The 13,627-nt window shown below is 56.0% G+C and overlaps 5 protein-coding genes across 5 annotated transcripts; 1 reads left to right on the top strand and 4 right to left on the bottom strand.

Moving 5' to 3' along the window:
* Window positions 1-1,207: 1,207 nt before the first annotated feature.
* D7B24_007232 (uncharacterized protein) lies at window positions 1,208-1,966 on the bottom strand (the record flags this gene model as incomplete). The annotated part of the gene is made up of 1 exon (XM_028641345.1): window positions 1,208-1,966. The coding sequence occupies one exon, from the start codon at window positions 1,964-1,966 to the stop codon at window positions 1,208-1,210; it is 759 nt and encodes a 252-aa protein (XP_028494670.1).
* A 1,132-nt stretch (window positions 1,967-3,098) lies between these two features.
* D7B24_007231 (uncharacterized protein) lies at window positions 3,099-3,956 on the bottom strand (the record flags this gene model as incomplete). The annotated part of the gene is made up of 5 exons (XM_028641344.1): window positions 3,099-3,154; window positions 3,215-3,493; window positions 3,571-3,700; window positions 3,840-3,864; window positions 3,916-3,956. The coding sequence occupies 5 exons, from the start codon at window positions 3,954-3,956 to the stop codon at window positions 3,099-3,101; spliced, it is 531 nt and encodes a 176-aa protein (XP_028494669.1).
* A 580-nt stretch (window positions 3,957-4,536) lies between these two features.
* Window positions 4,537-5,970, top strand: D7B24_007230 (uncharacterized protein; the record flags this gene model as incomplete). Its single annotated transcript, XM_028641343.1, has 2 exons — window positions 4,537-4,688; window positions 4,773-5,970. 2 exons carry the CDS (start codon window positions 4,537-4,539, stop codon window positions 5,968-5,970), a joined length of 1,350 nt encoding a protein of 449 aa, XP_028494668.1.
* Window positions 5,971-6,113: 143 nt separating this feature from the next.
* Window positions 6,114-8,239, bottom strand: D7B24_007229 (uncharacterized protein; the record flags this gene model as incomplete). Its single annotated transcript, XM_028641342.1, has 2 exons — window positions 6,114-6,130; window positions 6,178-8,239. 2 exons carry the CDS (start codon window positions 8,237-8,239, stop codon window positions 6,114-6,116), a joined length of 2,079 nt encoding a protein of 692 aa, XP_028494667.1.
* Window positions 8,240-10,779: 2,540 nt separating this feature from the next.
* On the bottom strand, window positions 10,780-12,628 carry URK1 (Uridine kinase; the record flags this gene model as incomplete). The annotated part of the gene is made up of 10 exons (XM_028641341.1): window positions 10,780-11,263; window positions 11,317-11,548; window positions 11,602-11,643; window positions 11,694-11,721; window positions 11,767-11,852; window positions 11,901-11,943; window positions 11,994-12,138; window positions 12,212-12,261; window positions 12,321-12,398; window positions 12,458-12,628. 10 exons carry the CDS (start codon window positions 12,626-12,628, stop codon window positions 10,780-10,782), a joined length of 1,359 nt encoding a protein of 452 aa, XP_028494666.1.
* Between the last annotated feature and the right edge of the window lie 999 nt (window positions 12,629-13,627).

The following is a 13,627-nucleotide window of genomic DNA, read 5'->3' as shown; positions in this document are numbered from 1 at the left end:
CGAGCGCGACCCTAGGATGACGGATGCGGCTTGGTGGGGAGGGGGGGGGGGGAGGTCGCTGTTTGCGGTGCGAGCACGCCTCTTCACGGTGAGGACCCTGAAGACGGCGACTCGGGCCCCAGTGGCTGGAATGCCCTCTTGGCGCCTGGTTTTTTTCGGGCTCGTGTGTCGCACCGTAGAATTGCGTGATCGCTAGCGCCCTGCGCACCCCACGTTGCCGGGGATCTTCGAACAGGCCAGGCTCCGTTACCGCTCACGTAGCCTCGAGGTATGACCTTTTTTTTTGCTTGTCACTTGCTCGTCTTCGCCTGTACCGAGTACCGGCTGGGCTGTTGCTGTTGCTGTTGCTGTGAGGCACCTCATGACTAATGGGGGCTTGCTTTTGGCTGCCCCCCCTGGGGTTCGTTGGGGCGAGACAGTGAAAGTGGTCCCGCTGAAGAGCCAGAGTTTTATCGTGCCATCATTGACTTCTGGGGGCGGCTCTCCATTGCTGATGGATTGAGTGGAGAGGTTGCTTGGATGGATATCAGGAAGCGCATGCGGTTCACCATGGCCATCTCTGGACCCAAAGGCACCTCAGAGGCGGCCCTGCTGACATGGCCAGCCATGATTCATGCAATTACCTCACGACCAACCTGCTTATTAGCCGAATGATCGAGGAGGCCCAGTTGAAGACATGTTCCTCCAGTAGCCCAACACGGCTCATGTCCTTCAGCTGAATGGATGGGGGTAGCTTGTCACGCACACCACCACCGCTGCCTTCCATCAACTCGCGCTCGGGTCACTTGTCTTGGGGTTTCTGCAGTGTCCAAATTACTTATTAATTCCTATGTAATGCCCCAGTGTAATGCGTTCATCATATACCCGCCACGGGATTTGAGCCGGTGGCGTCACTGCCGACCACCTCGTCCCTTTGGCCGCTTCAATCCCCGGCCATACGCCGAGACGCCCCGTTGGTCAAGTGCCGTCAGACCAGCATGACGCCCCAGTTTGATGTGAACCCCCGAACGCCCGAGCGGCCGAATCCCTCCGTGCTCTTGTTCGCCAGAGAGCGAACGGAAGGGAGATGCCAGGCCTGCTCGCAAACGAATGACTGTATGCAGAAGTCTACAGTGCGTGCTGCCGCACCACATTGCGTGACAAGAGAAAAGGAGGGTCGTAGCCGACGAACGGCTGTTCCTCTTTATCCATTCATGAAGCAACCAGATTAGACCTGCGCAGCGGCGCCGCGCATCTTGCTGCTCATGTTCTTCGCCCACTCGTCGTGGGCGCTCTCGTCGAGCCAGTACGACCTGCCGGTGCTGAGCATCTTGCGACCCAGGCGTCCCTTCCAGCCTTCGCCCTCGGGCGTCCCGCGCGCGAAGAGGTCCTCGGCGTCGACCTTGCGGTTCTCAGGCACCCAGCCGCTCTCGCCGACGCGCTGCAGGACCTGCTGGGCGAACGCCATGACGACGAGTGCGAGGTAGACGCGCACGACGGTGAAGCCAATGACGAGGCCGAGGCTCGTCCACGACTCCTCAGGACCGATGTGCTTGGTCGAGCCGGGCACATCAGGAACGACGGGGGTACCAGTGGCGAGGGTCGCGTCGGGGACGGCGGAGTTGACCGAGATGGAGGAGCCATCGGCCGGGGAGGGGTGGCGCTCGAGGGCGGTTGAGTGGGCGAACCATGACAAGGCAAAAGCCGTGGTGTACGCTGCGTTGAGGACCGTGTCGATTATGTAGAGCCAGGCGAGGGCTAGGCATTCAAAGGGCGTCTGCTTGCGAATGTGCGGCAAGAGAGCGGCCGTGACGAGGAGGACACCGAGGGAGTAGATGTACATGGAGAGCTGGAGGAGCGACAGGGAGTATCCCGTGAGGATGGCGAGCAGGCCGTAGAAACCCGTGAGCTTGTTGAAGATGAGCGTCAGGGTGATCATTTCGGTGCCATTTTGCAAGCTGATGAGGCCGAGGAAGGTCTGGGACATCGTTAGAGAATGGCTTTGAGAGACGCGACGTGAGACGGCGGCACAACGAGAGGGAACCGTACCTTAGGCCTAGGCAGCCACCCCCATGCGTTGAGCGCCATGATCTGTAGAGTCGTTTTTTCGTGTCGCGTCTAAAAAATATTGCAGTGTCGACCAGGGCGCGTAGGTTGTGTCGCAGATGATGTCGCTGGTGGTATCGCAGATGTGTTGGTGCAAATGGCAAATCAAGAAAGCTGCCAGGAGAAAACGATGATGGTTTGGCGGTCGAAGCGGATCTCTCGGTAATTAGGCCCAAGGCGAAGGAGCAATCCTGGCTGGGTGCCGGCTGGTCGCTGGTCAGCCGCTGGTAGGCTGCTGGCTGAGCGAAAGCGAACGCAGGGTCCAAGCCCATGACATAACCGGTCCACAATGGGGGGCAGGTCGCCGGCTGCCTCGGACTGTCACGCGACCGGCAGCCTGCATGAGACCTCTGGAGCCGGGCACCACCAGGTGTCCGACGAGGCGAGATCTACTCGTCTATGTTGTAGGTTTGTGGGCTATTGTCCGTTTTCTGAGTGATGAGCTCACAACAACCAGTACGCTGTTGGATGTTCTTTGGCCAAAGCGGGTGTTCCAATCATTTCATGTCACCTACTATAGATACCCAAGTACTACTGTATTTGAGGGGCTATACTCAAATTCTCTCAGGGCAGATGTTCAAAGTTGTCACACAAGGCCATCTCAATTCAAAAGATCAAGTTAAAAGATGAAGGAAGTCTTGTTTAGATATGATATGCAACAGATCAAGTAGAAACCCCGTGCGCCAGCATTGATCGTAGACCTAGGACCGTCGTTGGCGCCCTGCCCTCGACCGGCCCTGGTGCATATCCGGCCGGTAGGTGGGTGGAAACATGGCAGATCACAAGAACCCGGACTCAACTCGACTCAAACTGATTAAAATAAGGTAGGAGGTACTGTATGTACGAACGATCGTGAGCATGGTCTGCCAAATATGATACAAACTGAACCGATGAAAGCAGCCTCATTTGCACGCTATGCTTAAGATAGATATCCTGCCCCGGCGGCCCGTTCATCACAGCGTTGCATCTCGTAGTCCCAAAGGAGAGGGACAGGGGCGGCCTACACTGGCCGCTCAGCACGCGCACCCCTCCTGCGAGGGCTGCTGTGTGTTGGTCTTGACGTCGATCACTGTGGCGCAGATCAGTCAGTAGGGACTCGAAACGGACTCTCTGAAGTGGCGGGACATACTCTGGTTAGCAGCCTGGGCGGCCGTGTCGGAGCCCTCCATGCCCGGCAGCGCCTGGGCTATCCTCTTGAAAAGCGTCTTGACGTTGTGGCCGAGCTTCGCGCTCGTCTCGACGAACATGAGGTTGTTCTTCTTGGCCTCGTCCTCGCCCTGCTGCGTCGTGACCTCGCGCTTCTCGTTCAAGTCCGTCTTGTTGCCGACAAGCACGATGATGACGTCGTTTCCGCGCTCGGCGCGCACGTCGTCTATCCACTTTTTGGTATTCTGGAACGATTTCGCGTCTGCACAGATTAGTCCTTGAAGGTGCGTCGGAAAGGAGGGTACCGCGGAGGCTGTCCCAAGTCTGGGTTTGACGTACTCGAGATATCGTAGACAACCACGGCAACGCTAGAGTCTCGAATATAGGAGGGAATCAGACTCCTGAATCGCTCCTGGCCGGCGGTATCCCACAGTTGCAGGCGAACGGTGCGGTCCTCGAGGTACATCGTCTACAGCCGGTCAGCTCGGTCCATTGATACAATTTTCGAGTTGGCATGCCTTGGAGAGGAAATCGATGCCGATTGTCGCCTGGTACATGTTGTCGAATGAATCATACATGAACCGTGTGATGAGTGATGTCTTGCCGACGCTCTGCTCACCCAAGAAGACGAGCCTGTGTAGTGTCAGCCGCTGCCGACCAGCATCTCGTCACGACAATTCGTACTTGAACTTCTTGAGCGGGTTGTTGTAGGATCCGGACGCCATCTTGCCGGTGTTGCTGTCCTCTTAGCCTCGGTATGGGGGAGGGGCGGTGGATAGGGTTCGAAGGAGGGGAGAGAGGGGGGGCGACACGGCGCGGACGGTTCTTGTCGGTTCGCAAAAGTCGCAGCGGCGTTCAACGAAAAGTGTCGATTATGACAGTCGTTCGCACGCGTGATGCCGTCAAAGTCGGGGGGGAGGCGTCTCAAGAACAGCTTGGGTGAGGGCGCTGCGGGTTGCAAGGGGAAAGGAGGTCTGCAGGTCTGGAGCTTTCCATTCTCGTGCCTCTCGACCTTGGCGGCGGTCATTCCGAGCGATTGGTGGAGATGCACGTCGATAAGATAAGGCATTGTTCCCACTCTAAAATCGACTGGGGGAAGTTTACTCGATGGCTCCACATTCCGCTCACGTGCCGATTAGATTGGCCCATGGAAAAAAATCCAGAATCCCCGCCGACCCTGAAGCAGGTGGCAGACCGACGATTTTGGTGTACATGCAGAACTAGAACTGCCTTTCGTCTTATCTGCAGCCAGCAAAAGTTCGCCATTGCCAGCTTTTGTCTCTCCAGCATCACCAAACCACCACGATGCCCGTTCTCAAACCCCTCTCGGGGTCGACCGAGGCGCCCCAACAGCACAAGCAACCGTCAAGGAAAGGCAAGAAGGCATGGAGGAAAAACGTCGACCTCACCGAAGTTGAGCAAGGCCTCGACGCCCTCAACGACGAAATCATCCGAGGGTAAGAGAGAGAGCCCAATTCTCCCCGGCCCGTTGCCTGGGCCATACTTCCACATGAGGCCCCGCCCGGCTAACAGAAAACCAGTGGTGTCGCCGCCGAGAAGGACTCAGCCGACCTCTTCGCCATCGACACCGTCGGCGAGACGGACCCCAAGAAGAAGCAGCGCGTGACCAAGACGCTGCGCGCCGACGAGATCATCGCCCAACGCTCCGCCGTCCCCGCCGTGTCCCTGCGCAAGCGGCCCGCCCCCAAGACCTCGGACGGCCTGCTCCCGACGAAGCGCGCCCGCAAGGACTGGGTATCGGCCGCCGAGCTCGCGCGCCTGCGCCGCGTCGCCGACGGCCAGGCGCCCTCGACCATCGACGTCCAGCCCGCGACCTACGACGTCTGGGCGGCGCCGCCGCCCGTCGAGAAGCCCGTCGTCGAGCGGGCCGAGGACAACTTTATCCCCGAGAAGGAAATGCCCAAGCCCCCGCGTACGCTGCGCCACAAGCCCGTCTCGCTAGCGGCGTCGGGCAAGACGGTCCGCGCCGTGGCCAAGCCCAAGGGCGGCCACAGTTACAACCCCCTCTTCGAGGACTACGCCGCCCGCCTCGAGGTCGAGTCGGCCAAGGCCGTCGAGGTCGAGAAGAAGCGTCTCGCCAAGGAGGAGGAGACGCGCCTGCGCGAGGAGGCGATTGCCCGGTCCGCTGCCGAGGCCGACGCCGCCGAGGCGCGCGCCAACCTCTCCGAGTGGGACGAGGATTCGGCCTGGGAGGGCTTCGAGACGGATGCTGAGGGGTCGGATGCCGAGGGTGTATCGGCGGCGAGCAAGCCGCGCAAGCGCAAGACAACGGTCCAGCGCAACAGAATCAAGCGCCGCAAGGCCGAGGAGGGTCTGAAAAAGCACGAGTCCAAGATCAAAGCCCGCGACGAGCAGACGAAACGCATCAGGGAGATTGCGTCCGAGATTGCCGAGCGCGACGCCTTTGTGCAGGCCCTCGTTGCGCAACAGGCCGAAGTCGACTCTTCGGAGGAGGAGGACGACGGTGCCGGCGAGGTCGCGCTGCGGAGGAAGAAGCTCGGCAAGAGCAAGCTGCCCGAGGGTGACCTCGAGCTCGTTCTGCCGGATGAGCTGCAGGACTCGCTCCGCAGGCTGCGACCCGAAGGTAACCTGCTCAAGGACAGGTACAGAAGCTTGCTGGTGCGTGGCAAGGTCGAGAGCCGCAGGAGGATCGCCTTCCACAAGGCGCCAAAGGTCAAGTACTCGGAGAAGTGGTCGTACAAGGATTTCAGGTTATAGATGCAGGGGAACAAGGACGTCGCTTCATAACGCAGCGTGAATACATAAGCCGGGCTGGCTGTAATGACCTATTTGACATGTGTCCTGGTCCTCCTGTCCATGAAATCAAGAAACTATCGCACATGATGCTCCTTGAAACGCTTCTAATACGCAACCAAATCTGTGACTCGTTAGTAAAGGCCGTTAATCCTGAGCGTCGCAACGTACCTCTGCCGAACAAACCCCGCTTCGCCCAGTCCATCGCCAGCAGCATCCTCGTGCGGAAACTCACGCTCTGCGCGAAATACACCGAACGCCAGGCGTACACAGCCCACAATCCGCCCGTAATATTCCAGCCCTGGCCGAGATCGAACACGGCCGAGTTGCCGATATAGGCTAGGCTGCCGAGGTGGTGGTACTCAAACGCCCTGTAGACAACAGTGTCAATGTCGCCGTCCTGGATCTCGTTCTGCCTCAGCGCGTCGGCTGTGCGTGCTATCTTGTTGAACTTGTGCGCAAGATACTGGCCTTGTTGGTGAGCACGCTGAGCCGTTGCGGGCAAACTGGTGAGCTTGGAGTCAATCTGCTTGAGCAGCTCCCGAAGTTCGCCAAAGTCGAGGGTACCGGACTGATCCTTGTCAAACTGAGCAAACAGCTTGTCAACGCGCTTCAGGTGGCCAATAGCTTGTGGGAATCGCTTCTTAATGTCAGAGGCGACGTCACGCCAGTCGCTGAAATGCAGTTCAAGAGTCTCGGGGTCCTTGCCGCGCTTCCATGCAAGGTTACGGAGGAATGTCACGATATGATCGGCAACATTGTTCTGGACCGTAGAGCAATCGCCAATGGCATAGACATCGCCCAGGGGCGCACCGTTGAGGCGGAGATGGGTGTCCGTCTCGAGGGCATGCCGGTTCGTCTGCATGCTGCCTAGCTTTTCCGAGAGACGTTTGCAGAATTCCGTCTGAGAAACACCAGTGGACCAGAGGCAGAAACCCATGGGGATCTCTTTCGTGACGATGCTACCGTCATCCTGACGCTGTGTGTAGATGATTTTGTCGGACTGGACCTCCTGAACGCGAGAGTTGATTTGAACGTCAACCTGGTCGCGTGCAAAACGAGCTTCGGCATACTTGGAGACTGCCTCATCATAGGTGTTGAGGATGTGACTACGGCTCTGGATCAGGTGCACCGAGATTTGGTTGCGCAGGAGGCGAGGGAAGTTCTCCGTCAGGTCCTCGTTCAAAAGGTCGAAGAGCTCAGCCGCGAACTCAACACCCGTGGGGCCGCCGCCGCTGACGACGAAAGATAGGAGGCGTTTGCGCTCCTCATCGGTGGTTGTCGGTAGGCAAGACTTTTCGAGGTTGCGGATGATCGAGTTGCGGATCAACCGCGCATCGTTGATGTCCTTGAGAAAGTGGGCGTTCTCCAGTCCCTTGACACCGTGGGGGTTCGTCGTTGAACCCACGGCAATGACAAGCTTGTCGTATGGAACGTAGAATCTCGTCACGTTTCCTTGCTTGTCCTCTTGAGACACCTCGACGAGCTTGTGGGAGAACTCGACGTTCTCCGCCTTGGCGCGAACAAAGTGTCCATTGACACGGGCGAGAACTCTGCGGATAGGCTCAACGAGAGAGCGGAGCTCCAGAGTGCCGACAGTGGCGGAGGGCAGCATGGGCGTGAAAAGAAAGTAGTTCTTGGGCGAGATGACCGTCACGTGGAAGTCATCGGGATTCAGCTCCTTGAGCATGGCAACGCCACCCCATCCGCCACCGAGGATGACAAGCTTGGGCTTGTCCTTCTGATTCTGCTTCGTCTCATGATCAGAGTCGTCAATGAAGACTTCGGCGATTGGCAGATTCTTTGGGCCGCCAATTCGGGGGTTCAAGGCCATCTGCGAGACGGTGATGTCCATGCCGGTCGTATGTTCCTTGTATGTCGAGGCATCGTAAATGAAGAAGCCGACGACGCTAACGCCGACAAAGGCAACAGAGATACCAAACCAGGCTGCCGCCCGATAGGCAAAGTTCAAGGCCCTTGACTTGACCTGAGGTAGAGGCTTTCCGGATATGGGTCGGACAGAAGCCTTGGGGGCCTTGTGGGCGTCGAAGAAGAACGGCGTCAGGGAGGTTCGGGCTTGGGACCGCGGGGGGACATTCGCGTATGATCTTGATTGCAGAGTAGTCAAAGGATGCGATCGGCCAGCGAGGCAGTGCGGTCCTGTGATGCCTCGATACTGTCGTGTTGCGCGTGCCAGGCGGACAGGCGCCGCTGTCGCCGTGGCGGGGCGCATTCTATGAGGTGGTGGTTGGGTTGTCGGTTCTCGCGGTGGGAAGGTGTCAGTCCATCAGCAGAGCAAGTGAACGAGCGTGTGTCGAGGAGAATAGAACTGCGCGCTTCGGGGATTGAGAGCGCTGTAGCAGGCTACGACTGGGCTGCAAAAGAAAAATCGCTTCGAGGTGATTGAGAGGGAAAAGAAGTCGGAGCTACCTCAGCTTGTGGCAGGAGACGAGCGGAATGGTGGTTGGTCGATCGAGTCGGTGCTGGCTGCTACAGGCTAGTGTGGTGGTGATGATGGCCGCTATCATTGACCCAGCCAGAGCTCCAATCCCTGCTCTCCAGACGTCATTGACCCGCAGCACGGCGCTACCTCGCCGCACACTCAGAGTGGAAGCACAGGCACTAGCCGCCGCAAAATCAGGAGAGGCCAAGCATGCAACAGTCGATGCTCGAGCTTTGCATCTCAACCCCAACGGCTCCGGTACTTGACACTTAAGTGACTTCATCCATAGCCTTCGCAGGGCCTTGGGTACTTAATGAGGTATCTTTGATTTTGTTTATTTGATTTTTCCGGAGAAAACATCATGGAGCATGCATGCACAAGGCCTCGGCCAAAAGAAATGGGCGGCCGCGCTTGGATAACACCAGCTTTACGAACAAGTTGCCTTAGTAGCTCCACATGACGCCGGTCTTCCCGGACTGAAGGTGCCGGCCTGCCGACCTCCGTCTTCACGGCCGAGCAGCGTACCGAGAGACCGACGTGCGAGCCAATTGATCATGTCAGACACATCGTGTTTTCTAGACCGAGCTCGAAAGGCTACAGCCGAGGGCTCCTTTCGCCGTCAGGTCGCTCGTTCCGTTGATGAGGTCATCTCTGAGCTAAAACCACGCAGACCACAAAGACAGCTTTCCGATCAGAGCTCACCAACATCCCTACTCAGAGTCCACATAGACAAAGCATCTCCCAGCCAATTGACAGGATGACACACTTTGTCTCATGATTCGAGAAGTGATCTGGCCCGGCTTCCCTCGTCAAGAGGATTCAATGATGTTAGCAGCTGGTCATCACAAGCTTCAGGATGATGCTGGGCATGAATTACGAACCGACCATGTTCGCACGCTACAACTTCCTACCCTCCAGATTAGCATCTCTCTGGAGATAATCACGTGCTGTGAAGACTTGTCACATCATACCTCTGACATACTTTCTCATTTACCGGCCGATGTGCATTTCAGTGAAGCTGTCAATTAAATATTTCATACAAGATATCGACACGGTCAGAGCTTTATAAGATAACAGGTCAAAGTCTACAAGTGGTCTCAGACCTTTTTAACTATGTACTCGATATAATAACATTTGACGTTCTCTGCTGTAGGAAAAATACAGCGTTGAAATGACTTTGTTCATAAATTTGCGAAATTTTGAGCTTGGTTGTCTGGAGGAACAACCACTCTGGAGCTGTCCAGACCGTGAGGACTAGGTGACTTCGCAGGAGCCTTTCCCTATAGGCCACATTCTAAATAGGTGTCTCACATCTCCTCCAATTGGAGGATAGTAGATGAACTTTACTTAAATATAATAATGATATGCTTAAGTTAGGACAAGATAACTTTGTCGCCCACCACTATAATGCGCCATATTATCTCCACCCACACCCTCAATGTCGAGGATTCAGGGTTCAACTAAAGACATCCAGCGAAGTCGAAGCGAGGTTTGTGTGGCGAAACATTAGCATCCCTGAATGAACTTATGCCTACCGTACCACTCATGCGGGCCCAAGATATCTAGCACAATTGTACTCTGATCTCTCATCCAGCGAAGACGGAGTGTACTGTGCTCCTAATGTCATCCTGAGCCATGTTTGCGCTCGTCGGCAATCCTGACAGGTCGCAACAGGGAGGTTCTAGAGTGCCTCTTGGACTTTCTGGAGAACAGCGACGAACACATATCAGTGACTGAAGGTTGACACGCCGGAGAAGGGAAGCTTGAGCCCAGCGCGTGGAGGTACGAGGGAACCAGTTAATAGACCAGCAGACTCACGATTATCCGTTAAAAAAAAACCTTGTTGTTGACGCGAGGCTGAAGTTCGTCTTTCGTACGACCAGGTAATTACAAGCCTCGAGGAACATCCTTCAGACGGAGCAGGCTTAGCCATCAGAACTGTGATGAAGTCGACCGTGACTCCAAGACCCAACTTTCGCCCGAGGGCTACAGTGGTCGTCCAAAGAGTCTTGGAGCTGAACAGAGAGCAGAAGATACGGTAGGCCCCAAGCTATTGTTCAAAGTCGCACAATTCTCAGACGTTCCGGCCTTGGTTTACAACAAGTTTTGACTGCAAGCGGTGGCTAGTGCTGGATTTCATCTCTGATGCTCAAGGGTCCTGGCTGTGAGGCGCTGGTTCACAGCGAAGCAGTACGCTGAGATTGACACAAAGATCAGGAATCACGCAAAAATGGCTGGCATGAAAATCATTTCTCTCATGCCAGGCGACCTAGTTGATCCTTCGCCCTGCTTATTTCCAATTGCCCAACCCATCCTCATTCAGTCGTCAATTAGCACCGGAAGTACCTCTTCTCCACCCAACGGTTCTCACTGTCGGGCAGCATGTTACACAGCACGACAGATATACCGGGGAAGACTTTGGTCAACCGGTGCACGCCTAGCTTGCCAGCATGATAGCACGCTAGCACGATGTTCTCTTGCGCAACGCCGTGGTCAACGAGTACCTGCACGGCCATCAGCGCCGCACCGCCGCTGGCCATCTGTGTGTCGATCAAGAGCACACTTTCGCTCTTCTCGATTTGGCTAGGAAGCTTCAGATAGTGCAGCTCTGGCTCGCCAGTTCGCACGTTCGACTGGACGAGGATACGCCCGGTGCGGCAGTCGGGGATCAGTCTATGCAATGCCGTCTCAAACGCGGCGCCGCCACGGAGCACGAGCACTGCCGTAACCTCACCCTTGGCCTGGAGACCCTTGTACTTGTAGCCCGCGGGCGTCTCTGCGTCGTACTCTTTGAATCGGACATTGTTGAGTGCCCTGATATCGTCAGTCTTTACTCTCGGGTATGTTGAAGGCAGGCAGCGGCGTACTTCTCAACCAGAAGACAGGCCAGCCTGTCGAAGTAAAAGATGAAATCCTCGGCAGAGGTATCAATGTCTTGGAGAATCGTGTTCATGCCCCGCAACTGTGGCGTCTGATCAAGGATGAAGACCTTGTCAGATAGCGGCTCTGCAGCTGCGTCGATCTCGAGTTGAGTCAAGGCGGCACGGTGATGCGTTGACTTTTCAAGCAGCTTTCGCTCAATGTACTGAACCACCATGGCTGATGAATGTTAGTTTCGCCATGCATGGCGTGGTCATCGGCGGCAAGCTTACTCATAGCAACGTGGTTCTCAATACCACGAGGAACGATGACATCTACTTCCGTTAATCGGTGTAGAAGACCCCCGGAACGTGATGCGACTTACCAGCCACCTTGCGTTGCGGCTCGACATACTACGCCCAATCAGCAGCGCTCATGCAGTGAGCTGAGATTCCTACCTTCTCGAAATTGGGCTTGACGAATCCAAACCACTGCTTCATGATACCCTCGACGTCACGATCGCGTTCCCTGACATCGCGAAGAACTGTAGGGTATAAGCAGGTGTCATGGCAGTGGAGCCTAAGGTTCATACCTCGTCTAGAGAGGCATGTGTCGGGATCGGCCTCGCAGAAAATCTGGAACCGTCAGCACCAGTCTGTGGCCTAACGTAGTAGGGTGGCAATACCTTCATGTCCAGTAGATCCAAAATACGTTGGTCGTACAGGGCAAAGATGCCCTCGAGGATCAAAACATGTGGTGAATAAATCGTGGTAGAATGGTCCAGACGCTGGTGCTTGGCGAAAGAGTAGACAGGAATCTCTGCTCTCTTACTGTTCATCATTAGTCAGTGGCCCAGGCATGCTGCATCTTGTCTTATGCAAGGAAACATTGAGCGATACGCACCCAGCCTTGAGGTCTCGAAGACACTGCGTCAAGACATCAAAGTCGATAGCCTACACAGTATGATTAAGCACGCAATTCTTCACTTGGGAAGTTAGGCGGATGGAACTACCTCTGGGGAGTCGAAGTCGAAGTCGTTGTTGAACGCTTTCTTGGATTGTTCCGGCGTCAAGGGGTTATAGAAGGAATCCTTCTCATATTAGACAAGACCGATCCTCTCAGCCACACTCGACTCAGGTGAACGCTTACCATGGACAAGATGACGACCCACGGCAGGTTCAGCTTCTTGCAAATGGCATGCGCCAGCGTCGACTTGCCAGAGCCCGACGAGCCTGCAATGCCAATGATAGACACATCGGCCCAGGGAGGTGCATAATGAAGGCGTTTCTGCACCGTGACATGAGATTCGTTGGCGGCCATGGTAGGCTGGCAGTTGTGTCTCCCAGATCACAGACAGATCAGCGAGTGAGAAGCCGCGGGGTAGTTGGATCGGTGGCTGAAGATAAGGTAGGCTGGATGGCCACAGGTCGTAATTCGAGAACAGAAGCCGACAAGATTTGTCAGTGCGAAGACGTGGACTCAATCAGCCGGCGAGACGTAGGCTCTTGAACCCAAGCACAGATGCAGATGCAGCGCTTCGGTACCCGTCAATCGGCGCCCTCCGAAGTTCAGATTCTGAACAATTGAGGCCCAGAAGAGGAGTGGGAGGGTGATAAACAGATAAGAAGCCCTGTCAAGATAGCTTTGTGGAGTCTAGACCGCTGAACGGGGGAAAAGCTCGGCACAGGCTATGCCTGCGAAGATGGTCTGGTAGACAGAGAAAGAGAGCTTCGAGAGCTGGAGACTGTTGCCTACTTGGAGGAGAACATTGAACAGAGAGGAGAGAGGTTCTTGGTCGACATCAATGGGTTGAAGACGCAGAGCAGCAGGTCGCGTGAGGCCACTCCCCGTCACATGGAGGCAGGATCATCACCTCTCACACTGTATTTACAGGGCGCTTTTGGCGCTCCTAGCGCTTTCAGGCAGGTGGTAGCCTTCAGCCGTCCTTCGCTCAGCGACACGGCACGAGCTGGTCAGGGCAAAGAAGTGCAGGCCGCCGTCGCCAACGAAAGCAGAAGCCCCATTCTGCGTTAGGTCAAGCCCAGACACGCTCTGATTGGCAGCCTCGTGCCGGGAAATCCACACCAGGCCCTGCACCTGCTTTCAAATAAAGCCTACGTTGCACCCGTTTTGCATTCCTTTCCTCACTCCCATTTCGTCTTCACCTTCGCCTTCATTCTTCTGTCCCAGCCTGCTTTCGCCATCGAACAGCCTGGGCCCAAATGTTCCACCTCAAACCCCCCTAGCTGTCACTTCTTCGGCGTCAGAATCTCCTCGATCACGACTGCTCCTAGAACCAACTCACCCTACCCAAACCCC

Source organism: Verticillium nonalfalfae (assembly GCF_003724135.2).
Source record: "Verticillium nonalfalfae strain VnAa140/NRRL 66861 chromosome Unknown scaffold_56, whole genome shotgun sequence".
Lineage (NCBI taxonomy): Eukaryota > Fungi > Ascomycota > Sordariomycetes > Glomerellales > Plectosphaerellaceae > Verticillium > Verticillium nonalfalfae.
This window is presented reverse-complemented; position numbering and strand designations above follow the sequence as displayed.